The sequence below is a fragment of the Hyperoodon ampullatus genome (assembly GCF_949752795.1).
Source record: "Hyperoodon ampullatus genome assembly, chromosome: 17".
NCBI lineage: Eukaryota > Metazoa > Chordata > Mammalia > Artiodactyla > Ziphiidae > Hyperoodon > Hyperoodon ampullatus.
Genome location: NC_136930.1, coordinates 58,748,319 through 58,775,684, shown reverse-complemented (window position 1 = coordinate 58,775,684; position 27,366 = coordinate 58,748,319). Strand labels below are relative to the sequence as shown.

Genomic DNA, 27,366 nt, shown 5'->3' with positions numbered 1-27,366 from the left:
CCCGCCCCCCCACCGCGCCGTATCTTTCCGCCCTGGCTCTGAAAGCGTTAACCCCGGACCCCAGCCCCACTCCCCCGCTCCCGCCCAAGGTTCCTAAAAAAGAAAGGTGCAAAGTTTGGTCCAGATAGGGAATGAATGATCAAAGCGAAGCCGATACTTCCTGTTGCCGGGACACTATATATAACGTGATGAGGGCACGGGCTGCAGAGACGCACCGGAGCGCTCACCCCGCAGCCGCCGCCTCCGAGCGCCTGAGGTTTCCCGGGGACCATAATGAACAAGTTGCTGTGCTGCGCGCTCGTGGTAAGTCCCTGGTCCGGGGACGCGGGCACCGGTGTCCCGGGCGCCTGGGGAGGCTTCTCGCCTCCCGGTCTCCCGACCTCCCCAAGGATTGATGGGGAAAAAGCTCGATTTGCTTCCTCTCCCAGGAGAGATTTGGGGTCAGGTTGGAACAGGAGACCCCTTTCAAGCTGATTGTGCTTCTCCTAGGGTGTCCCTTTACACTGGAAAGTTCCTGCTGGGTTTTTGGAGAAGAGACGAGCTCTGGACCGTTTTTTATTTGAATGATTTTTATCCACTCTATTTATTTTCTTTCTTCATCTCAGATGGTTCATACCATCTTTGCTTAGTTAACCTGAGCATTATTATTATTATTATTATCATTAGCAATAAAGTGGTCTCTTGGAATCAAGATAAGTTGGGAGATGTCAGTCTTCTTAAAACTACTGTAATCAGAATAAAGTTTGGAAGCAGTGAATATGATATGATACATCATTAGGCTCATTCCCCACTTAAGCAAATGCTATGGGAAATTTTGAATAAGTGGCACCAGAGAAAAGATCAGACATGCACACACATTCTTTACTGTGCAGTTTAACATTTTACTAACTTTTTATTATCAAAATGGGATATTTCAGTTCTCAATTTCAATGTAATGTGGAAAATATTGGTGAGATGTTAATTAGGTTCTAAAATATATTTAAATAATTGAAGTTCAGTACTAAATAGAGCTAAAAGTCATTTTACACATACAATTTGGAAAAGAAGGAATCTCTGTAACTTTTAGCTTCTTTTTTTGTTTTTAGTTTGGATTTTGAACAATCAAATTAATAAGATTTGTATGTAGATTATTCTACATTTATTATTATTTATATTTATTCATTTATTATTATTCTACATTATTATTATTATATATTATTCTTATTTCCTTTATGTCACTAGAGTGTGGAATGCATTAAGACATGAATCAGACAGTCATGAAAGGATAGGAAAATCCATATTTAAGCCACATACGTGTTTTGGAAGTTGTTGCAGTAACTGCATGAATATCAATGTCCAACCCACAAAGAGTGAATGGAAGGCTAGGAAGTCTTCCAATTAGTTCCTGGGATACACCAACATAAATAAGTAAATAAATAGCAAAGTCACTAAAGAAAAGGTAGATTAACAGGAGTCCACACTTAAGCATGCTAATCTTATGTACCACTACATATAATACCTATATGTGTATGTGTGTATGTATATATGTACATTATATAAAATAACTCCACCAATATGGATAGTATGGAGAACTTTTTAAAAAGTGAAGCTTTATTAAAACAGGACACATATAGAGAATTGCACAAATCATAAGTGTCTGAGTTTCTCAAAGTGAACACTTGTGAGCCAGCACGCAGATCAAGCAACACCACATTACCAGCACCCTAGAAGCTTCCTGGGCTTTCTCCCTGTCACCACTACGACTGTGGCTAGAGGAATCAATATTCTGACTTCTAATGCCAGAGATGAGTTTTGCTTATATTGAACTTTATATAAATGAACTTTATGTACTTTTTTGTATCTGTTTGCTTTCACTTAAGGTTCTACTGTGAGATCGTCTCCAGTGTTAGATGTACAAAAGCTCATCCATTTTCACTGCTGTGTAGTATTCCATTGTGTGGCTACACCACAATTGACTTAATCATTCTAGTTTTTGGCTAGTATAAATAACTCTGCTATTAAAATGGGTACCCTTTTATTCTTCTTAGCCTTTTATATGCTGTCAAAGATTTAATTCATAATAAACATATTATCAGTAACTTTAAAATTTTAGCATTTCCATTAAATAATATATATACTTAATAATAAGTGTTTCAAAATAATAAGTAGACAAATGTTTTGATATCTGGTCTGTATATGGATGAAGATATATATTTAGATAATACAGCATCTACTAATGGTTGATGATACAGCATTATCAAAAGAGAAACCTTTTATTGTCTTGAACACAGTAAATACTTTAAATAGGAATGATTTCCCTTTCCCTTTCTGTAGTTTCTGAGATTGACTTTATTTTATAAATAATTGAAAAAAGATACTTTGTACTTACACATGAAGAGTCCAAATGCCCTTTTGTAAACACTAAGATGTAGTTCTAAGAACTGGAAGCATTACAGCTATTTAGTCCTTTGTACCAGGCATGCCACTAGGCACTAGGGACAGAATGGAAAACATGGACACGATTTCTGTCCCCATGGACCACATAGCCTAATGGGAAAAGCAGATATTGGATGTATAATAAGAATAACAAAAGGAGAAACACTAGGTGACTTGGGAACATAAAAGATCCTGCCTTCCAGGACCTCATAAAGAAAGTTGCTGTGCAGTGGTTAGGAGTTTGGTTATTGTGGATCAGAATTCAAATACCAGTACCACTGCTTACTTGATAAAAGATTGTGTGGCAAGTTACATCTCTTGAGTTTTAGTTTTCTACAAAATAGAGATAATAATATGCACACATGCAAGATAACCACATAAAGTTCCTGTTCCATATGAACACTAGCTTCTAGCCTTATGCTCAGATAACTGTAGGACGCTCTAGACCCAAGTGAATTACGTAAACCAAGTGCTGACGAAGCTCATGGCAGGGAGAGATGGCCACCAACTATTACCTTGAAGGAGCAATAGAATGTTTCACTGTTGGAGATAAAATCAAGGGATCCTGAATCTAAGAAGTGGAAGAAGGTAAAATTGTGAGGCAAAGTACAATTCTAGATTCTTTTTGTGAGAGCAGAGGATATGCCTGTAAGCAAGCACTGAGGGGGTGTGGTCATTAGGACTAATGCCATAGTCATGGGCTTTCTGGAATGCTCACTGATGTAGCTAATTAGAGACCTACTCTGCGAGATGAGGTGGTCACATCACCAAGTCATTTCTTTCATGGTTGCTCAAGGAGCCTCCCTAGACTAGGAACATCCTGGTCTAGGACTAGATTTTAACTGGTGGCTGAAACGTCCCAACATGGAGCTCTAGAACCATCCATTGGCCTTCTCAAAGCTAAGCTCTGAATTAATGTGAGACACTAGGGCTTGGGGTTGGGGGGCGGGGTGAAGCACTGGGGGTTAGTAAATGTTTTTTTCTCTGGACAACTGCCTGATGCGCCCGTCCTCCTTTTGTTGTTGTTTGTTTTGGTTTCCTTCCCTTCCCCCAGTGGTTGAGTATATCTGTCTAGTCTTTTTGTTTGTTTGTTTAAGAGAATGATAACTCTGAAGTTTGGGGGAGAATCTAACATATACTCAGTCCACAACAGTCCTGAACCTCTGTCCCTAGCAACCTTTCTGGCCTCGATCACCCATGAACCGTCAGCACAATTCTTAATTTCAATCTGGTCTTTAGTTTTACTTCTTAGGTTAAAACCACAGTTGTCAAATTCCACTGGTCAGGGAAGAAGGCTTTCTGTGCCAGATGTTTTATCCACTTAGTTCTAGAAGGAGAGCTATGGCAGTGTCTATCAAAGGGGCTCTAAGCACACACTCAGATATTCTTGCTCTCCTATCCACTAACTTGCCAGCTGGGTTTTGCTCGAAGCAACTCTCAGCCCCCCTGCCTGCATGTTCCCTTTTTGTGAAAGCTTTCTGTGAAAATCATTATTTCCTTTTGCATCTCGTTGACCGGCAGTGTTTCCTTTAGCCTGAGTTTCTCCTTTGCAGCCCCAAAAAAGAGGACTGGAAAGTATATTTCAGAGAAAGAGTAATTTTATAAAAAATTATGTTTGCATTATTCAACGCCTTACCTAACGATGCTTGGCTACCCCTGATGCTGTTACTATGGACAGAGATGCCAACATTATCTGTGTATTTGAGTGTCTTACCCTGTAGAGTAGCAGCTCTCCATCAGATCAGACTCCTTCCATGCACTTATTAAAAAAAACCCTTTGTAACAACTCCCTTGCTTTCCTGAAATGAAATTTAGAGCTCCTATATTTTACCTACATACAGAATTTTTAAAAATCAATATACTGGCATAACTATACTATAAAGGAGAAATAAAAAGAAAGTAATTTATAATAAAATAAGCTTCACTGGAAGACTCAGTGAAGTAATGTTATATTAGCATCTTTACATAGAATTGCCATGAACAGACTAGGAGGAACAAAGACGGGAGCACATGTGTCACATTGGGGTTCAAAACCATGATCAGTCCTGGCTTTGGTGCTGTGATTTTTTGAATGGAGAACAAATCTCACTAAAGTTTTAAACAAAACAAAGTACAACCCTCTATCAAATTTTATGTTGTTAAATTCCTAGAAAATTCAATATGTATAAAAATCATGCGAAAACCACTTTCTATGTATATACATATGTATACGTGTTTGTGTAAATATATTTATATATATTTACATATGTGTATAATGTGCATGTATATATGTGTGTGTGTGTGTGTATAAATATATAAAATGGAGTTCAAATCCAGGCTCATATAATGATAAATGGGTTTGTTTGTTTGTTTTTAACTTAGATCACTTATATCAGTCAATAGGACATCAGAAAGTATGTGGGACATGGGATTATTCTTGATCATTGGGGACATTTAGCAGCACATAGAAACTGTGACAACAGAAATCACCCACACATTTCCAGAACCTCTAGGAGATAGTACTAGACCTGTGGTAAACAAAATATGAGCTCTTTGCAAACATAAATTATCTTCTGATTCACATTTATAGCCCCCAGGTCTGCACAGTGCCTGACACTAAATGTGTGTTTGCTGAGTCAAAGGAGCTATGGTGAGATTTGCTGGGGCGTTTGTATAACCTACCAGCAATTTCCATGGACATCCCAACAGAATGTAGCTTACTGTCGGAGATCTAACATTTTAATGTTAGCTTTGATCTCTTTCAAAATATAAATATAACACCCTACCCACCTGACCAGTATTTTAAATATTCTTTTGTCCATTTCTACAATGAAGATATATACCAATACCGTCGTGGAGGTCCATTCTTAAAAGAGAGCAACAAAAATGAACCAGATTTATATGTATACCCTTGCAGGTGCTACCTAACCTCAGCTGAATCTCCTTTTTGACCTTCCCATCAAGAGTTCATTCTTGGTTTGATAAATCTGATACATTCGTAAAATATCCCAATGGAGATGTCAAATAGGCATTTGGATTCAAAAAAGTTCAGAGCACAGGGGAAGCCTGGACTTGAGATAAGAAAATCTGGGTCATGAGCATAGAATGGGTTTTTTGTTTGTTTGTTTGTTTTTTCTGTTTGCTTGTTTTTAAGCCATAGGGAAGGATATTTCACAGGGCAAGAGAGGAAAGGAGGAAGCAGCTCCAGAGTACATTTCTGATATTGATAGTCAGGTAAACAAAATGCAAATATGAACAGTAATAGCAGCCATGTTTAGAAAAGAAAACAAAAATCAAAATAAAACTTAGCAACCCACAAGAGCAGGAACTAGTCAATCAGAAATCCTAGCAACATCTGTAAACTATCTATGCAAGAAGAAAGAGTGAGGTATAGCCAACTTGAAATACACACGGTATTTTTGTGTGACATGTAATTAGTTTTTGGAACTCACTACCACAGAATATTTATTTTGGGGTAACTAGCATAGAAAGTCTAAAAAAAGAATTCTTTTAGACAGTTGTAGGGATAAGAATAGTGTTACAACACATTAGGTAAGAAGCTGTGTGGTACCCACTCCCTTTCACATTTACCTGGCCTTGCTAAATGAATGTTCCAAAGGCCAGAACAGTCTACAGACAAAATAAAATGGTTTCTCTCAACTACAAGGTGACATAACTTTCCAGGTGCTTGGGTAGGTTTTTTTTCACCCTAATTTCTCAGAAGCACCTGAATCAGCCAGACCATAAATGGATAGAGGATGCAGGAGGAAATGAAAGGTCATTTCTGAAGGTCATACTTCTAAAAAAGTAGTGTGCTCCAAAAAGCCCTGATTTATTACTTTCTTATTGGGATTTTTAAAAAGTCAATCTCTTTAGCATTATAGTTTTAATACTGTGAAAACACTGTTTAATTTCCTTGAAGCATCTTCTTTAAAACTAAAAAGAGTAGCCTTAGGATTTTCACTACAATTTAGTCTGCACCTTGGAAGCATTTTCTATAAGAGCCTCTTAAATAATCAACTTTAAAGTAGGAAAATCTGTGCCAAGATTAATTTAGATTTAAAACAAGCTAGTAATTTATCTAAGCTTTGTGACAGCCTTTAGTAAATTCAGTTTTCTTCTCTGGTCTTTGATCCCCAAATCTCCCTTGCCATGTAATGGTACTTTCTTGTTCAAAAAAACTATTTTACTCTTAGAAAATATGGCTATCAAGACCTTATTCTTTAGAAAACCCCCCTCCACCATCAGTTGGCATCACCACCAACACCAACACCAACAAAAGTAATTTAGGAATTCACTTGTGGGGTGTAATGACAGTAAGAGCTCTACAACAGCAGACAAGAAGCAAGGGATCTTATTTCTCAGTTTTGCCTTAGATTCTGAGGTCCAGTCAGTGACTTCACTTCTCTGAGTCTTTGTTCATCTCTAAAATAGGGGTGTTGGACCAGGTGATGTGTGGAAGGTCTGCTTTGCTTTTAAGCCTTTGTCATTAAAAAATGAATCAAAAATTTTTTACTATATACCTGCTAATATTCCAGACATACAAAGATCAAATGGACTAGGTTATCTATGAAAAAAGTATACCAAAGAAATTTTTAAAAAAAATCTATTTTGTTGCAATTGTCAAAGTTTCTTCTGCCCAATTGGTTTCATTTATAAGAAATTCTGTTTAAATCAATGAGATCACAAGAGGAAGCAGCTTTTGAAATGTCGCCTGCTTTTAAGCAGCAAGACTAGATCTGGGCTTTAGGATCACAGATTATTCTTTTAAACCAAAAACTATTTTTTCATTCTGAAACAAGTCCTTCTTGTCTTCAGCTAGCATAGAAGCCATTAATGTGTGTATTTTCATATCCCATAGAGTTAGAAGCCAGGTCCAAGACATTCCCTCAGGACTTACTAAAGCGGTATAATTATGGTCACCAGCAATCTCCTTAGACTCCTTTTGAGCAGAGTTTTCAATTTGTATTCACAAGGAAGTACTTGACAACTGCATACTGCTCTTTGGAATAAGTGTCAAACATTCAGGTGAAATAAGCATGATAATGGGTGGGTTGGCAAGACCATTAAACACTGCACTGGAACTCTACATGGGCTGTTAGACACATCCCTCTGCTCCCACACTGTTTCCTGTCTCTTCTAACATCCAGTAAAAAGGAAAGAAATCAACTAGATCGTGCTAAAATGAAGGTCAACTAGAAAGCGTGAGCGATGGCTACTGCACAATGATGTAGTCGTTAGTGCTGTTTGTAAACATTTTCCATTCTCCTCCCTTTCAGAAACATGGTAAGATGGTAGCTCTTCGTGTTCTCTGGGGAGGAAGGGGGTAGGGGTGTGAACAGTTCTGGCAATGACTTGTGAGTGTAAATGATAGAAGTCACTTCCATATGAGAGCACTTAATTGCCCGTATATGACCCCCAACATTTTTTTCTCTTTCCCTCTTTCACAGCAAACCAACCATGTTCCAGATATTAATTTCTATATCATCCTAGGTCCTGGACAGACGGCAATGCTAACCACCTTCATTTTCACAAAAATCCTCTTATGTGGAGATTGGTATCTATTTTACAGGCAAGAAAACTGAGGTTCAGAGAAGTTAAGTAATTTTCCCTACGGTGACCTGGCTGAGAAGTTTTTTCTGTCCTGTAGGAGCTTACATCTAGCAGCTGAGTCCAGTGAAAAATACCCATAAGGCAGAGCAAAGCTTCTGGGTTCCTTCAACCAGAGTTCTCTTCTCTGTCGGGGTTAAGGATGTCCTGGGATGCGGCTCAGAGTCATATCCTTGGTCAAAGTGATTGCAATGTATTTTTTCAGCTCCTCCTTCAGCTGGAGGGGGTCACCATGTTTTTGTCTTTGTTTTTTCTGTTGAAATTAAATGTCCTGGCCTCCTTACTGGACTTGAATTCTAAGTCCAGACCCATTAGGGTATACAGCATGAGACAAACGCTTTATATTTTAGCTCCTTATTAGAAAAGTGCAATCCTAGGGAAGCAAGAGAGGGTGAAAGAAGAGTAAGCAAAAAAGGAAGGAAGGCAACTTCAAGGGGGTGCATCACTGAGAAGCCGCTGCTTAGTATAAAGTGCAACTGATTGCTCAGTCTTACAAGACCATCTTCCAGAGAGGCTGTGTGAACAACTGCATTCCAGGACAGAAGACAGAGAAGAATTTATTCACAGGGATAAATGATAGATAGATAGATAGATAGATAGATAGATAGATAGATGACAGATAGATAGGGGATGGGATGGCATGGATGGATGTATGGACAGATAGACAAAATATAGATCTTACTGAACTTCACATTGTGTCATAGGTGATCATTTATATGCCTATCTCTTTAGTAATACTGCAGGTTCCCAGGGGGAATAGTCAATTGTTAAAGGCTTAGGTTCAGACAAGATTGGATTTGAATCCCAGCTCAGATGTGTACTAGCTGTGTGACTTTTGACAAGTCACTCAAGTTCTCTGAGACTGTTTCTTCATCTATAAAATGGGGTTAATACTATCACCTCAGAGGTGGTTGGAGGGGATGGATGACAATAGCATGTGAAGAAAGGGCTCAGTATAGAGCCTATTATGTAATGATGTTACAATATACTATGTTATTATTATTCAGCATATCACCCAGGGCTTCCAGTATGATGTTTTGCATGTTGTAGGCACAAGATAAATGTCTACATGTTTAAATCACATCCTGTTTTATTCCATGTCCATTTCTAGTTTCTATTCCATTTCATAACCACCATGGCTGTTTTTTTCTAACTTTCTCTCACCAGCTGCCCTTGAACCATATATTGATTGGACTTCAATCTAGATCATTAGCAACCAGATTGACTCATAGGATGATGTGAGCAATGTATTATATTTGAGGAAAGGTAGATATAAAATGGAATTTAAAAACTGATGTTCAAAAATATCAACATACTAAAATGTATTGCCCATTCTGAGCTCAAAATGCCAGGGACTGTAGCTGGAAAACTGAACTAGTGATATCACCCTTGTGCTTGTCAAGTGGGCCTGAATGGACATAATTATAAGGAAAATTGCAACCAGCCCTGTTGTTGATTTGAAATTTTCAGAATTGATGCTATATCACAAATCTGGTGATTAATACAAGTCCAAGAGAAGAAATATTAAGATCTGAGATCCAAAATGTGGGAGATTTCTACACATCTCCCTCGGGAAGTTTGAAGTGTTTACCTGCATCACAAGTTCTTTTGTCTTAGAGATTCTCTCATTTATTTGTTAATCTATCAAATGTTAATTATCTGTAAAACTCCTCTGAAGCAGCACCAGCCTCATAAGCAAATCTGTTCTGACAATTCTGGTTGATTCCAAACATAAACAAGGTACTGCTAATTAATTTTAAAAGCCTCCAAACAACTAAAGGAAACTTCTTGAAGGGAACCGAAAAAAATGCATTTAAAGTTAAGTTTTACCCGGAGCCAGTTCTTCAGCCCCAAGGGAAGCAAAAGAGTGTAAAGTTTGGCCCAGTGATTCATCTAATAAATCATAATTGCTTGTGTTTCCTTTCTCCTGTTTACCTAGCAAAAGCTGTTGGCAGCAAATCAGTTCCTAGTAGATGAACAGATTTAATGCATTTGCTCTACATCCTTACCTAGAGACCTAATCCTGGCTATTGTGGAAATTATTAAGCAGTGGTAGACCCTCAGGTGGGGAACTGGCAGCAGGAGATAAACCTCTCAAATGAGCTACCTGCTTTTTTACACATTTACCTTTAAAATAGAAGCTAAATACAAATGGAACAGTACATGCAAAATGCCAAGCAAAATGAAAGATGCTTAAAAAAAAATCTTCCTTTAAGCAAATTCTGTCATCACTATGATTTTATGGATGAGAAAGCTGCAGATTTTGTCCTTGTCCTTGAAAATTTATCCTTTACATGGAGGCTACTTATCTGTGTCTGTAGAATCACCAGTAATCCTAATTACACATAGTAGGTACTCAATATCTATTGAATTGAATAAAATTAAAATAAATATATTGAATGCTTGCTATGTATAAGACACCACGCTAAGCATTTAAGGTGTATGGAAACAAATCCTTTTCTATCTGAGTCCTCTAAGCAAATCTGTGGAACTGCCTTGAAATATTTTACTTAGACCAAGCAAGTGATACAAGTTGGGAAGATACTGAAACTGATTTTAAAAACAAGTCAGAGATGCTTTTTCTGGAGATGATTAAGAATAGGATAGATAATTGACTTATGGCATATTTTAGGTGTGTTACTCCCTACTGAACAAGAAACTTCAAAATGTCTCCTAAAATGAGTCTGATTCAAAATGTCCCCCATTTCCCACCTCCTATGTAATTAGCATATGTAATAATGACTCATTCTTGTCTGGAATCTTATTCTTTACCAAGTTTGTGTCCCTTTACTAATTTTAAAACAATTGTATAGGGATAGATAAAATAAGGATTATTCTCATTTTAGAGGTAAGATAACGGCCAAGGGTTATTAAGCTGGTGGTCGAACTGAGCTTGGAACCCTGGTATGCAGGTTTCCAGCTAAAAGTGCTCCTGTAAATTCACATCAATCTAATGGATCTAAAAGCTGTACGCTTTTTAGATATTATTATACATTATCCATTTAGGATTCTTCTTGAAACTTTCTGTGATATCCCTACTTTTTTCCCCCTCTTTTTCATCCCATCTTGCAAGTGTTTGTAGGTTCCAAAGGTTAACATTTTAATCTTTTTTTGCTTATGTACAATATCCTTGGGTAATGCCATCCTATTCTGTTTCTAGAGCCATTTATGTGTTCATAACCCTGAAATCTGTCTTTAGCTGCGTTTCTATCCTGAATACCCAATACACATAGTTAAGTGTCTACTCGACATCATCACTTGAGTCTCATAGTTGGAAGATCCAAAACTAAGTTCATTGTCTTCCTCCATAACTGTTTCCTCCTGCTGTTGGTAATTAAGGGCAACACCACATATCTAGGAGTCAGAATTCATGGGCATGTTCTCTATTTGCTCTTTCTAGTACCTCCCTCCCCATGCAATCAGCTAATATATCATACCTATCCCTTCCTCTCCTCCTTACCACTGTCTAATTTCAGCTTCTCCTCATTTCTGACCTGTTTCTCTATTGAGCCTTTGCTTTTTGTTTGTTTGTTTGTTTTTACATCTTTATTGGAGTATAATTGCTTTACAATGGTGTGCTAGTTTCTGCTTCATAACAAAGTGAATTAGTCACACACACACATATGTTCCCATATCCCTTCCCCCTCACATCTCCCTCCCTCCCACCCTCCCTATCCCACCCTTCTAGGTGGTCACAAAGCACCGAGCTGATCTCCCCGTGCTATGTGGCTGCTTCCCACTAGCTATCTATTTTACATTTGAGCCTTTTCTTGATCCTCTTTTTCCTCTGTTTTACCTCCAATTGTTTTGCAGTGATTTATGAGTATTTTACATCAGCCTAGGCTTTTGGATGAATGTTCTAGCAAACAGGAACATTAACTTATTCAACCCCATTGCTTAGCAATAGTTCCAGAGCATAGTAATTGTTTCAATAAGTGTTCACTGAATGAATGAATAAATAAATTATTTAAGGAATGGAGGAAATAGGAAAGAAGTTACTACACTATAAGATTATAGAAAGTCAAGTAAACTAACCTTCATAGGAAAAGAGTTTTTTTTTTTAAATAAGCTTTATAGTTTATACTACAAGAGATCTTTAGGAAACTCACCATGATATATATCCTGAATGTTTCCTTTCTTGGCTAAGATGAACTGTAAAATACTATGGTTTCCAAACTGACCAGAAGTTTAGCTAACTCTGGATAGTCCTCAAATAGTTTTCTGTGGCAAAGATCATGACGAGGGATCACAAAAGGAACTCCCAAACCAAGTAGTTATTTCAAGCTTTGTGTGGGCTCCTTTTAATGAATTTTCCATAAACGGAAACCCACTGGGTCACTCATGGTGCTGTATACCAGAGAGAGTAAGCCCAGTGGTATGCGACTGGCTGCATTGCATCATGCAAAAATAAATTTGCTGGAGGAAGTGTGTTCTTGTATCCTTTAAGGAGAAGCATATACTGGTAGCCTGCTGTAGTGAACTCACTTGTCATCTAAGAAATTTCCCTCTCAGTAACTTTGGACAAGAGCTAGTCTTAGCACAAAGAAAGAAAAATCATCAGTTCATCTAGACTTTGGGAAGGCTTTGCTTGATCTTTGGGAAGGCTTTGCTTGATCTTCTCACTTTCGTGATCTCCTAACACTATGCTCTCGAATCTGAATGAAAAGTTAGCATTTTAGGGCTTATTTTGGACTATGCATGAAGGCTATAGCATAAGTTAGAGCATTCAGTAAATGTTAAAGTATATGGCCAAACAATAGTATTCTATGGCACATGCTCTGGGTTTTAATTCTGCCTCTACTAATTACTGTGACCTGGGAGGGTTGGTCATTCTAAGACTCATTTTGTAGCCTGTGGAGACTTAATGATGATAATGGTAAAACATCATAAAGTAGGTGCCAACCAATGTGTTATAAAAATTTTTAGTTCACCGCCTGGCACAGAGATTTAACGTGTGTTTGTTAGAATGGAATAGACAAAACAGAATTCTACCTTCATATTGCCCATTTTTCTTTCCACTACCATATAACTCCTAAATATGGGGAATTTTGTTAGAAATTTTATGTTTGGGACTAAGAGTTATGTGATTAATTGAAAGATCAGTTAAAGCATTTAATAATAAAAATTACATACCTATATATTAAATATTTTATTTTGACTTAAAACATTTAAATAAACATTCATTTACCTGTATTTTGAGATATAGTCAAGGCCTTTCTTAGAATCTGTGTTGGCTACCTGGAGTCCCATGCTGTCTTTCTTACAAAACCCTTATCTAAAATGTATTGCCCATCCATTTCAGTTTTGGAACTTAAAGACATTTTTGAAATAAATTGATTATATAATCCTTCTGGATTTTTTCCCCATTTTGTTTTTGCAGTTGTCTCAGCTACCTCAAATTCTATGGTAGGGTTTTGTTGTTGTTGTTTTGTTTTTCCATGCCTCATCTTTATCAAGTCATCCCCCAAGCATTCAATTTACTTTTCATAGAAAAATAATTTTTTCACACCCATGTTTACTGGTTTACATAATATTTGAGTCTCCTAACTATAGTTACAACTACAGCATATACAGACACATACATACAATGAGCATCAACAGAGTCAGCAGCAAACATACAACTGACTTTTTTAAGAGAGCAAATAGGAGTTGGAATGCTAAAGGAGAAGGCATGGCTAAGAATTCAGTGTGCTGGGGCAGCCCTTGGTTTTACAGAGGGAATGGAAGGCATGGGTGAATCTGAAAACTGGAGGTTGATAAGAGAGTTCTGCAGTACAGGCACACCTTGGAGATATCGTGGGTTCGATTCCCGACCACCACAATCAAAGGAATATCACAATAAAGCACATCACATGAATCTTTACACTATACTGTAGCCTATTAAGTGTGCAATGACATTATGTCTACAAAACAATGTATATACCCTAATTAAAAAGTACTTTATTGTCAAAAAATGCTGTCATCTGAGCCTTCAGTAGGTCGTAATCTTTTTGCAATAATAACATTAAAGATCACTGATCACAGGGAAGTCCCTGGCGGTCCAGTGGTTAAGACTCTGTGCCTGCACTGCAGGGGCACGAGTTCCATCCCTGGTTGGGGAACTACAATCTCACATGCCACGTGGCACGGCCAGGGGAAAAAGAAAAAGATCACTGATCACAGATTACCACAGCAAATAGAATGGTAATGAAGAAGTTTGAAACATTGCAAGCATTACCAAAATGTGACACAGAGACACAAAGAGAGCAAGTGCTATTGGAAAAATGGCACCCATGGACGCTCAACACAGGGTTGCCACAAACGTTCAGTTGCAAAAAACACATATATTGTGCTGTGAAGCGCAATAAATCAAAGCACAGTAAAGCAAAGTATTGTAAAAAGGGGTTTTACAAATAAAAGAGTGGAACAAGAAGGAGGAGGGGGGTTAGAGCAAAACATTTGTTTCCAAGTTCATTGGCTACTTAAACTCTGTCAATATTACAGTGATAGAAAGGAAAATGGTAGAGCCAGAAAATGCTTCAGAGAACAACTAATTCAGCCCACCCATCACCTTCACCCACTACCATCACCTGCTAATATTTGATAGATGAGGAAAGATGGTTGGGTTTGAAAGAGAACATTCTTTAACACAGTCCAACATGAAAGAAAAATGAAAGGTGAGGAGAGGGACAAAGCTACTATAGATGGAGCCTGAACTGTCCTTTCAAGAAAAGAGACATGGGGGGCTTCAGGAAGGATTCCTGGACTGGTGGGAAGCACTAGATTAGAGGACTTTTGGATTCCCTTCAAGGATTAGGGGTCTACACCAGATGATGGATGGATAGGGAATGGAGAGAGGAAGAAAGAAAAAATGGAGAGAAAATTCCATTTAATTTTTCTTTAAAAATCAAGCGTAACCCAAAACAGACTGGCCTCTTTTACAGACAGCACTTTATGCTTCTACAGAGACACCTATGTACGTGTCCTAGCTTTTGCAGATATTCCTCAGTGGTTATGTTATGCACTTCACAGAAAATTTATTTTTGAACTCTTCTTAGACTTTAAATATTATCAGCTGGCAAAGGAGATAGAGCCAGTGTTAAGATGGCCTGTCCTCCTTTGGCTTCTTCTTCATTGCTTTTCTAGGAAAGGCAGAAGAAAGTGAGAGAGAGAACTGAGATGAAGAGCTTTATTAATTCTGCCCATCCTCTGTCCAGTAACTGGTTCCAGAAATTCGATGCAGGAATTGGGGCTAACCAGATAGGGAGACTCAGTATCCAATATTGGCCACACAGAGTTCTGTCTTTTTACCAAAGTGGAAAATTTTCAAATAAAACACAGAGGCCCAATGGAACTTGCTGAAAACAAGTCTGCAGTTCCTTACGGCTTTCTGATATTTTAAAAATATATACGATCATTCCACGCGGTAGCCGAGGAGAAATGACCTTCACCATTATAACTGCCCTCTAATCCTTAAGTCAATCTGATGTATTTATTTTTTCTCTGTGGATTCATTTCACCTAAGCTTCCCTGTATTTTGAAGAGATGGCAACTAATTTCCTAAGCATGGTTTCAGGAAACCAACAGTGTCATGTCCAATTGCCTAGAAAAATACAAGTTGCATCAGTATTCTTGGTCAGGTCTTGTATTTGTGTGGCTGCCTGTAGTGAGGAACACAAGCACTATCTGTGGGGTTGTCCCATCTCATCCTCATCACTTCTTGGTAAGAGAGAAAAGGGTCAGCTGATGAGTAAATGAGCCATGTTGGTGTGAGAAGGGGGGCGGGGGTGATGGGAAGTCAGGCAGGGGGAAGTCTCAGGACTGCTAGCCCTACCAGGATGGGGCTCACTCAGCAACAGCAAGCAAGACAAAGGCATCCCTATGGGCCTCTGAGCTGAGCTTCTTGAAAAAACAGAACCCTTAAAAGTGGCTTTTCAGGAAACTGAAAGTGAACATCAAGAGGAAAAAAGCATTTTTCACTGCTTTCCTGTGTCTTTGCGAGTTGCATCAGGAAAACTTCATTCCCTAGTGTTGAATATTTTAGAAATATTTGAGCCAAGCCCACACAGGGGCCTTGAAAACTATAGCATAATATGATTCGAATGACCAAGAAGCAATAAAGTCAGTTCATCTTGCTTCATTTCCTTCAAAACATTGATCGTTATTTGTAGTTATTTATTCCTTTCCTTCTATGTTCCCTGCCTCCTCACTAGACTGTGGGCAGTTTGAAGAACATCTTTGTTTTGTGCGCCACATATGCTAAGATCTTCTACAATGCCTGGTACACAGTAGATGCTCAATAGATATGTGTTGAATGAACAGATTCCATCTGTTTCTGAAAAATCCAGACCAAACCAGAGCTTTCACTTGTTACTGGTCCACTTCTTTCTCCTAATGTTGACCCAGTTTATCTGAGCCAATAGAAAACCCCAGGGAAATTCAAGAACATACTTTTCCCCAAAACCCTCGGGTCATGAGAGCATCCTGAAAATACCACCGAAGCAGCGCTGTTTTTGCACTGTATTCTATTTTTTGTTGTTTAGGAGTCCCTTACATCACAGGACTCTGAAAATTGCTCTCAGTTAAAAAGTCCATGGCCCTAGGTGAGATATTTTATTCTTTCAATCCGGTTCATCAGCTCATATTAGGTCCAGACATCCCTGACCCTTGTCATGTCCCAATAAGAAGCGAATAGAATTACTTATTAAAATGCCCAAATGCTTATGAAAAAAGGCGTTTCTTTACCTTTGTTATTCCTCTTTCAAAAGGGAGTGCTGTTTCCCTAGCTTGGCACACTTTTTCCAGGTCAATGGGTTTCTGTGAGATTTCCTGAGTTCTGCAAAGAAGAGAGTTTGGAAAAAATTATTGTGTTTGGCCTGCCACCTTCCCAAAGCCTGAGAACAGTCAGTGTTGATCCCTGTACCAGAAACAAACAATAAAACCCAAACAAACCACCCCTACGCACAAACAACACTTTTTCTTCTAATTAGTGTGAAGAACTACTTCAGTGTTCCCTTAAGACCTTCTGAGATCTAGACTACAAGATAGAATGCCCATGCGCAGCTGCCTTCCCAAGCAGCACTCTTGCCTGCAAAACCTTCTTTCTCCTATGTACACAGCTCTTTGGCCATTATGGACGGAAACTTCTGAAACCCTGCCTGTTCCCTGAAGTTTTTCCCAATTAACCTTAAGAGAGGTGGTCATTTAATTTTCTAGACATCATTCACCTATGAGATTCAAGACTGTACCATATGATGTTATGGAAGAAATATGTCTTAAAATTCTAGGAATTTTCCAGTAGATTACCAGCTGACAGAGACAAAGATCATATCTTTTTTCTTTTCTTTTTTTTTTGGCTGCATTGGATCTTCGTTGTGGTGTGCGGGCTTCTCATCACAGTGGCTTCTCTTGTTGTGGAGCACGGGCTCTAGGCCCACAGGCTTCAGTAGTTGGGGCGCGTGGGCTCAGTAGCTGTGGCTCGCGGGCTCTAGAGCACAGGCTCAGTAGTTGTGGCACACGGGTTTAATTTCTCCGTGGCATGTGGGATCTTCCCGGACCAGGGATCGAACCCATGTTCCCTGCGTTGGCAGGCGGATTCTTAACCACTGCGCCTCCAGGGAAGTCCCAAGATCATATCTTACTCACCAGCATATTTCTGGCATATTTCTGGTAGGCATGCAGTACATATCTGTTGCATGAGTGAATGAATGATCAGAATGACTGTAATCACCAACTGTTTACTTTACCATATGTTTGGAATCATTACATCTTAGAACAGGAAAACTAAAAGAAAAATATCATCTTGTCCTAAATATGCTACTGTGACCACCCCATTTAAAGTTTGTCATCTCTCCACCTTCCCCTCCATATTTCCAATCTTTTTACTGATCATTTTTTACAACACTTATTTTCTAATGTATAATTTATGTGTAATTTGTTATTTATTTTCTTACTCCCCCAGTTGGATGGTAAACCCCATAAGACAGAGTATATTGACAATTTTATTCACTACTGTATCCCAATTGCCCAGAACAGAGCCTGGGACATAACTATCATCAAGTGAATAAATTATATTTATTGAGTATGGGCTCCACACATGGGAATCACAGCAGTAGATTTTTCAGTCCCCAGCCCCAACTTCACATCTGCGGAATCAGAATGTTTAGGGATATAAATCTCAGGAATCTACATGTTACCAAGGTGTCTAGGTGATTCTGGTATAGCTGTTCTGAGAAACACTAGTTCACCCAACTCACTAATCTAGCGATAATCCTGAAGCCCAGGGAGGTAAAGTGTCACTCGGGGCACATGGGTTATTTAGCGGTGCATCTAAGTGTAATCATTTCTATTCTGATGAGCTTTTCCACTCCAGCCATCTATGAGCTAGATTTACTTAATATGTTTTGCTGCTATTGCCATCTTGGTCTTTGAGATTAGGCTACTTAGAGGCAAGAATTATGGCTTCTGAACTCACTCTCTGTTGTTGTAGCTCCGTAGGCAGGAGGGGCACGAGGCTTCAGGTATTAAAGGACTCTTTGAAGTTAATGATGCTTTTGCACAGAAGAACCACCCCATTTCCATGCTAACATGCCACGATTTCCCTTTCTTCTTCCAGTTCCTGGACATCTCCATGAAATGGACCACCCAGGAAACCTTTCCTCCAAAGTACCTTCATTATGACCCCGAAACCTCTCGTCAGCTGATGTGTGATAAATGTCCTCCTGGCACCTCCCTAAAACAGCACTGCACAGCAAGGCGGAAGACCCTGTGTGCCCCTTGTCCTGACCACTACTACACAGACAGCTGGCACACCAGCGACGAGTGTCTGTACTGCAGCCCAGTGTGCAAGGAACTGCAGTACGTCAAGCAGGAGTGCAATCGCACCCATAACCGCGTGTGCGAATGCGAGGAGGGGCGCTACCTGGAGCTGGAGTTCTGCCTGAAACATGAGAGCTGTCCCTCTGGATTTGGAGTGCTACACGCTGGTACGCATCCGCTTCCAACATGCGGCCAAATTCATTAGCATCACACGAAGTCAGGCAGTAGGGAAAGGTTAAGGGAACACGTTTGTCCTGGTGACATTACAGGACAGCAAATTGCAAAGGTAATGGAACCTGCTAGGTATGCACGATGTGTCTGGATGGCTGCCAAAGAACCATTCCTCAGAGGAACACTGCCACTAAGGGGCAATTTAGTTACAAATCTCAAATGCAGCAAATCACTCCCTAATGAGATGCATGATTGATTGCTCTTTCTTAAAGGGACACACTCCTAGTTGCACCGTTTATAGCTGAGCTATATACCTCTGTGTTTCACTTCAGCGTGGAGAGCTTCAAACTGCAGTGCTTTCTGACAAACATCAAAACTGTTAACTGATACCAAGAGAGTAATTATGCTGATATTAATGAGGCTCTGGCGTGCTAACAATGAGTAGTTATAATTGATTATGTAAGAAATGAGAATGGCTAGGGGAAATGCAGTTCATTATGAAAAATGAAGCTAGTTCTTCCTTTGGCATGGCAGTTGAGTGTCTGGGAGGATAAAGATGGTAGCAGCATCTCTTCAATGAGCTTATCCGTTATCTTAGACGAAGCAGATTGTCAAGCCAAGAGTAAGTACTTGTCTACAAACAAAGTACTTTCTCTTTTTGCATTTTGAAGAGCATAGGTTAAGGCCAGTGTGCACTGAACTTTTTAAAGTTGCAACCCACTTTTTTTTTTGTTTTTTGCTACATTCACGAAGCTTCGGTATAGTCTGCATGCTCTCCTGGCCTGGGAAAATTAAAGAGTATTCACTTACTTTTCTGGAGGAAGCAGTAATCGGTATAGATTCCAATTACACAGTCTGAAGCAGTGTTTCTCAACCTCAGCTCTACTAACGTTTGGGGGCTGGATAATTCTTTTTGTGGGCAGCTGTCTGGTACATTGTAGAGTGTTTAGCAGTATCCCTGGTCTTTAGCCACCAGATGCTAATAGCACTCTTCCCCCAGTTGTGACAACCAAAAATGTCCCAGACATTGCCAAATGTCCCCTGGATGGCAAAATCACCCCTGGTTGACAGTCATTGGTTTTGAGGATGCTAATTAGTCATAACTATTTTGACTTTCAGAAGTTGTAATACAGTCTAAATTATTATAAACATTTTAGGTTTAAAGGCCGACAAAGGAAACATATTCAAAAATTGAACTACTAAATTTCCTAAGTTGTGAATTTTATAAAATTAATCACAGAAGGTGCAAATTGCATGACAGTTCCTTAAAATGCCTCTAGTATGAGTATCTGAGGAAGAAATTGGTGACACTTCTTAGCTTTTATTGGATGATACTTCGGGACTGAAAAGCTAAGCCAAGATGTAGAGGGGGAAGCCCATCCAACAGAAACAGATCCATTTAATTCAATTCAGTAATTTATATATGTAGGAAAATTAATTAAGCAGGGGCTATGCAGCTTGGAAACTAGGAAGTTTTGAAAAATAATGGAAGTAGGAAGGATTTTTCTCACATAAGCATGAACATTTGTTTGTAGAACGAAGTAAGCAGGCAGCCAGAAGACTCAGGACAAAGGTACACGTTTATTCATTTACTAACTGCTCCTTCCCTAGAAACCTACAAAGGAGTTCCTCATGGAAAATACAAGGTTTCCAGTCCAAAGACAAGGCAAGATTCTGTAGTGTTATTCTAAAAAGTATTTAATAATCATTCTTTGTTGTTGTTGTTTTGAAGCCAGATTGTCTTTTCCTCTCCATATTTTACACTGGCCCTTGAAAACATGGGTTTGAACTACGCAGGTCCACTTGTATGCACATTTTTTTTCAATATTAAATACTACAGTACGATACGATCACAGTTGCTTGAATCTGTGAATGCAGAACCCCGCTACAGAGGGCTGACTATAAAGTTATAATGGGATTTTGGACTGTGCAGACTGTTGGTGCCCCTAACCCACCATTGTTCAAGGATCAACTGTACTTCATCCTGTTAGTCCTGTAATTCTTATGTAATTGCTTATGGCTAGCATGGTGAATTCTCCACTGAAAAGCAAAACTCCTCTTGCCATTCTATTTCACATTTTGCTTGCCAGATTGTACTTTGTATGTTTCTGTTGATATTAATAAGGCAAAATCATTTACTTAGATGGATACATCTTTTTATAAGAAGTTCTATCAATCATAAAAGAGGGGGAGTCGTTTTCAGAAAGGTCATTACATAGAGCCTCCAAATACATTAAGAAACTTTCCTTCTATAATTCTTGGATTCCTCTTGGTAAAGAACTTTAAAGGCTAAATTACCTGAAAGAATGTCTTGTACCTATGACTTCCTCATTGGGACACATGAGAACACTCAAGCCATCAACATGTATGTGAAGAATGACAAGATTCTTCTTTGTGCAGTTGGCAAAGGGAGACTTGGATCCAGATGTCCAAGACCATTTATCCCCAGAATATTAGCAATGAAAGAATACCATGGAATCTCTGTCCAAATACCTCTCCTTACGATATTGTAGAATTTGGTATCAAGTTGGATCCCATTTAAGGAGAGGAGTGTAGCAAGAAAGTACTTAAAAAAACAGACCTCTTTGTAAGGTGGTTCCTAAGATGATGTCACTGCAACCCTGGAAATGGCATTTAACATGGGAAGGTTTCATGCATGGTTCCCCCTTCTCTTTTTTTTCTGCCAACCGTCTGTCGCTTTTATTCGTCAATGCATCATCAATCATTTTAGAAAAGAAAGAAGCCAGAGTTGAAACTAAAACCGATCCATTGTACTCTTTTTTTCTGGTTTTGGTAAAGGATACAATGAGATGGAAGGTTGAAAATTTTAATAAATGAAATTTATTAACTTTCTGTAGCTTTCATTTGTCCCTTTAGTATTTGGTATCTTGCGTCAGCCAGAATTGGCCTGTAAAAGCTACATTTGAATACTAAAGTCTAAATCTGTTCAACTAGCTTACACTAGATGGAGGTATTTTCATATGCAAGTACACTGTAATGTATGATCTACCCAGGCATAGAGTCAAGGGTTTGAAGATATTTCTTTTTAATAGCATCATTAGTTGTTGACTGGTTCAAGTTTTCCTGCCAGTGATGTCTCCAAATTTATCAAGTATCTTTCCACTACAAAATAAAATGCCCTTACAGTCACCCTTCCCTGAATTTTAACGACTGTGCTCTTTTCAGACTCAACAATTTAAGCAAATGGGATATCATCTTCCATTTACTACGTAATTGTCGGCTTACGCTTTTGAGTCTACGGTCAACTTTATTGCCATCTTCAAAAGTTTATTATAACGTTGTAAATTTTTACTTCTCAAGGTTAGCATACTTATGAGTTGCTTCACAATTAGGATTCAGGAAAGAAGGAACTTCAGTAGGAACTGATTGGAATTTAACGATGCAGCATTCCATGGGTACTGATTTCAATGAATGATATTACAGCAGTTACACGGCAGTTATCTTCATGATTTCCCAGGAATAATTGTGTGGAGAATATGGTTGACAAAAAGATCTTACTGACAGTTTAGCACAGGCAGGACTAATTGAACATCATACCCTTCTTTTCTTTCCTCCCCAATTTTGTGCTTGTAGGTAACAACAAAACACATTTGTGTTTGTATTACAAGTAGGGGAGACTGCCTAAGGGGCTGACTCTAGAAGTTTTGTTCTGTCTAATGAAGTGAAAAATGAAAATACCTCAAGTTTTGTGCAATATAATAGTAGCAGTAAAAACCAAGTGAAAAGTCTTATCCAAACTCTGTTAAGATGGTATCTGCGGCGAAAGTATTTGAGAAGAGTGTGCTAAACGGCTTGGTATTTTCTGTAGGAACCCCGGAGCGAAATACAGTTTGCAAAAGATGTCCAGATGGGTTCTTCTCCAATGAGACGTCATCTAAAGCACCCTGTAGAAAGCACACCAATTGCAGTGCATTTGGGCTCCTTCTAACTCAGAAAGGAAATGCAACGCATGACAATATATGTTCTGGAAGCAGTGAATCGACTCACAAATGTGGAATAGGTAATTATGTTTCAAAATATCAGTCTTTGTATCACTTCTGAGTTGAATACAAGTCCCTCCAGCCCTTCTCAGTCAAACTTATATTTTCCCTTTCTTGAATTTTAACCAACTAAGACTATTCCCTGTGCATCATCGCTAAAGCCACAACTCAAAATCTTTCAAAAAGTCCCCATCTTCTCACAATCATGCTCCAAACCCTGACTTTCACACTTGAATCAAATGTTACCCACGGAGAACGGGGTGGTGTAAAGATTTTGTTTAAGGCTCGATGATCAGAGTCCAAATTGCAGAATTTTTTAAGCTCTACATTTTTATCACTTTTAAGAATATCTGTATTATTAGCCAAAGTATAAACTGGCAACAAAGAAGCATAGTGACATACATAGATGACAAATTAGAAAATGCAATACTGGCTTTGTTACCTATGGTATTACTGCATCTGTTGCATGGAAGTTCTAAGTTCCTGTACTTGTCTTAAACTCTTTATTCAGGAAAGGTCAGTAGCTCCAAGCTCAAGTTACCTGAATGTACCTCATGTTGGTGATGGCACTAATCAGGTTGCTGTCCTCACCTTGTCACTCCTACCACCACACTAACCTCAGACCTCCTACCAAGGACTCATCACACCAAGGAGGATCGACCTTTTGGCATTTAATCAGCTTGATCTCCCCAAACATCTTTTTGTGCGACACAGAAGTATATAAAACATAGGAATGTGGGTTGGGAGATTGAAGATTCAAAGCCAGTTCCAACATTCTTTCACTGTGTTGTAAAAATCTTAGATAAGTCATTCAGCTTTTCTGCTTTCTTATTAAATAAGGGAACGAGGGAAGGGATAGTAAGAAGGGTGACCTCTAACATTCTCTTTAATTCATTTATACTTTTATTTCTATCATTCTTTGAGCACTTACTATATGTCAGACACTTTTGCTATATGGGCTTCAATCTTTATAAAAATACTATAAAGTTTGTTCAAGTTAATGTATGAACTTGAATGGCAAAGTCAGGATTCAGAACCAGACCTAATGAATCCAGAAACAAACTATTAATCCCTGGGATATACCAACCCTACCCAGACACTCAGGCCATTGCACTTCTTTTCTAAATGACATGTTTTTGTGTTTGATTATTTTCCCACTTAATGTACGCTTATACATCTGTATCCATCCTTGTTCCCAAAGGTAAACTATGTGTCTGTGTGTGTGCAGAAAATAATACACTATTTCAGATTACTTTTCAAGCTCCCTTAAAGACAGTGATTTGACATTGATCTTGAAGTAACCTGTAGACACCAGCTAAACCTTTAACAAAATATTTAAGTTACATTAAAATATGTTAATGTATATATTAACATATATATACACATTATGCTATATATATATAGAATTTTTGCTGTAATTTATTTATAGCAATAATACATTCTTATTAGATGTTTGTTAAACTCTCCCCCCAACAAAATGCTCTAAAAGAACATTAGAAAGGACATAAACCCAGTTGGATTGGTGATCTGCCACTAAGACCAGGCAACAGAAGATTGATTTTATTCAAACTTCTCATTTTAGCATGCAATATCCTGGAAAACTCAACTGTGTTGGTTTTTATTATTACTATTATTATTATTATTTTAGTCCCTTAGACATCCAAGGATCCAATTACTGAGTAAATCTCCTTGGTTTTCCCACCTTCCTTTAGACATGACCCTGTGTGAGGAGGCATTCTTTAGGTTTGCTGTTCCTACAAAGCTTACCCCGAACTGGCTCAGTGTCCTGGTAGACAATCTGCCTGGCACCAAAGTGAACGCAGAGAGCATAGAGAGAATAAAACGACGACACGGCTCACGAGAACAGACTTTCCAGCTGCTGAAGTTATGGAAGCATCAAAACAAAGACCAAGATATGGTCAAGAAGATCATCCAAGGTATGGTAACCTGAAATAAACAACTCGATCAGAAATCAGAACACCTGTTTGTCATACAACAGGAACAAGACTATGTACCTGTTTAGCTGTGTGGATGACGTTTCCCTTTGGGAATTATTGTTGGACTGAAAACGTATTCATCAAGGGATAGTGGATACGCTATTCCTAGAGCAGTCACGTGAGGTTTTATTCTCACCTCCTTTACTCCCCAATTTCTTTTTCAAGTGTCTCTCTAAAGGGAGAGATAATACATTTCAAATGCGGGACTAGACCTCAGGAAATCTGACTCGGGATCCCCTTAGCAGTTTTAGGAGCATCCCTTCTGGCCTATCTAGAAGTTCTTTAACCACTTTAGATCTCACTTTGCATTTCTACCAAGAAACTATGTTGTATTTACGTGGTAATTCTCTCCAGAGAGCCTCTAAGTGTCTTACAGGTATCCTCTCATTAATCCTCACAACACAGCTTATTTTATTTTATTTTTTAAAATTTATTTACTTATTTATCTATTTTATACATATTAGTGTATACATGTCAATCTCAATCTCCAAATTCATCCCACCACCACCCGCCACTTTCCCCCCTTGGTATCCATACGTTTGTTCTCTGCATCTGAACACAGCCTATTTTAAGATTACCATTTTAATAGCATTTGTTGTGAGGATTAATGAGATAAGGTCTGTAAAGTGTTTGAGCTTCTTGGAGGATCTCCTTTAGAAACTGTGTGTGTGTGTGTGTGTGTGTAAAAGGAAGTAAGTTTCATCCAGTGTGGACTATAAGCTTTAGGATACACAGTAGAAAAAGTTCTGACTTTAATTAGCATTGGGAGGACATGGCAGAAAAAATGAGGGGGTGTTTCCATAATGCAGGCAGTGTCCAGGAGAAATCCATTCTGCTCTTCACATGTAGTTAAATGACTGAGGAGTCCTACACAACCTTAAAGCCTCAAACATCTGAAACGGAGGCAACAGATTTTAGGAGACTAACAGCTTTAATAGTTGAATGGTTTCACTTGTGCAAAGAGTAAACTTGTCTTCTGTTTTTGGCAAACAAAATGTATTCTTTGAAAGTATAATCAGCCCTGAAGCAAAAAGAGAGGGAAGGAGAGAATCAGAGACTGTTAGAATTGGAAGGGACCGAATTTCCTATTTTATAAATGAGGACATTTCAGCCCAGAAAGATGAACAGACTTGCCTTCGGGCCCACAGATAATAAATGACTCATGTCATCAATAGAAACGTTATTTACTCCCTCTTATGTTTATGTCCTAGCTCATTACTGAAATATTCTCCAGGCCATGTGTATCCTACTGTTCTCTGGCCTCATATCATTGGGTTTTCATGGCTCCTCCTTTGTGCAGATGATCTGGTGCTATTTATTAAAGACCGTTTGAAGGACCTAATTCTTCAAATAGCACATATATTGGGTACCAGTTAATGAAAGTCTGTATTATAAAATAGCTAACTTTGTGTTTTTCCTAAAAGGTTACACTTTTAATTTCTCCAAATTTTCTTAGAAAACGGTGTGTCTGTAGTTTCCCACTGTTATTTTCCAAATTTGGGCTTTTCACAGAGCTGTGTTGGATGCCTAGAATATAGGAAGCATATTATCCTCGTGAAGCACAAAATAATATTTAAATCAATTCTCAGAAATAACTAGCATTACTTAAGCCCTCCCAAAAGGAAAGGAGGAGGTTATCCTTAAAGTTATGAAATTCTGGGGAACCTCCTTTTGCCTCAGGGAAGTTTTACGGTGGCTTTAGGTGGATTACGTGAATGTCTCTGGGCTTTTGCTTTATGCAGATATCGAACTCTGTGAAAAGAGCGTGCAGAAGCACATTGGGCACATGAATCTCACCTTCGAGCAGCTTCTAAGGCTGATGGAAAGCTTGCCGGGGAAGAAAGTGACGACAGAAGACATTGAGAAAACAATGAAGACGTGCAAATCAAGTGATCAAATCCTGAAGCTTCTCAGCCTCTGGAGAATAAGAAATGATGACCAAGACACCCGCAAGGGCCTGATGCATGCCCTAAAGCACTTGAAGACATACCACTTCCCCAAAACTGTCACTCAGAGTCTGAAGAAGACCATCAGGTTCCTTCACAGCTTCACCATGTACAGATTATATCAGAAGCTATTTTTAGAAATGATAGGGAACCAGGTCCAATCATTAAAGATAAGCTGCTTATAACCGGAAATGGTCATTGAGCTGTTTCCTCACCATGGACCAGATCCAATAAATGAGGAAACTGTTTCTCAGGCGCTTGAGGAGGGTACAATGATTTCTTTCTCATCACCAAGGACTAGATTTGGCCACAGGGCCTGAAAAGAAACTATGGTGTGGAGAAAGAACTCACATCTCCCCCCAGAGTTTAATAAACCCCAAATAATTTACCCAACTAACAGATCTGGTCCAATATCTACTGACTACATTTTTTCTTGTTACTGCTTGCAGT

At 38.7% G+C, this 27,366-nt stretch overlaps 1 protein-coding gene across 1 annotated transcript; it reads left to right on the top strand.

Annotated features, from left to right (window-relative positions):
- Positions 1 to 273: 273 nt before the first annotated feature.
- Positions 274 to 27,101, top strand: TNFRSF11B (TNF receptor superfamily member 11b; the record flags this gene model as incomplete). The annotated part of the gene is made up of 5 exons (XM_079722763.1): positions 274 to 303; positions 18,599 to 18,968; positions 22,802 to 22,993; positions 24,686 to 24,910; positions 26,713 to 27,101. 5 exons carry the CDS (start codon positions 274 to 276, stop codon positions 27,099 to 27,101), a joined length of 1,206 nt encoding a protein of 401 aa, XP_079578889.1.
- Positions 27,102 to 27,366: the final 265 nt, after the last annotated feature.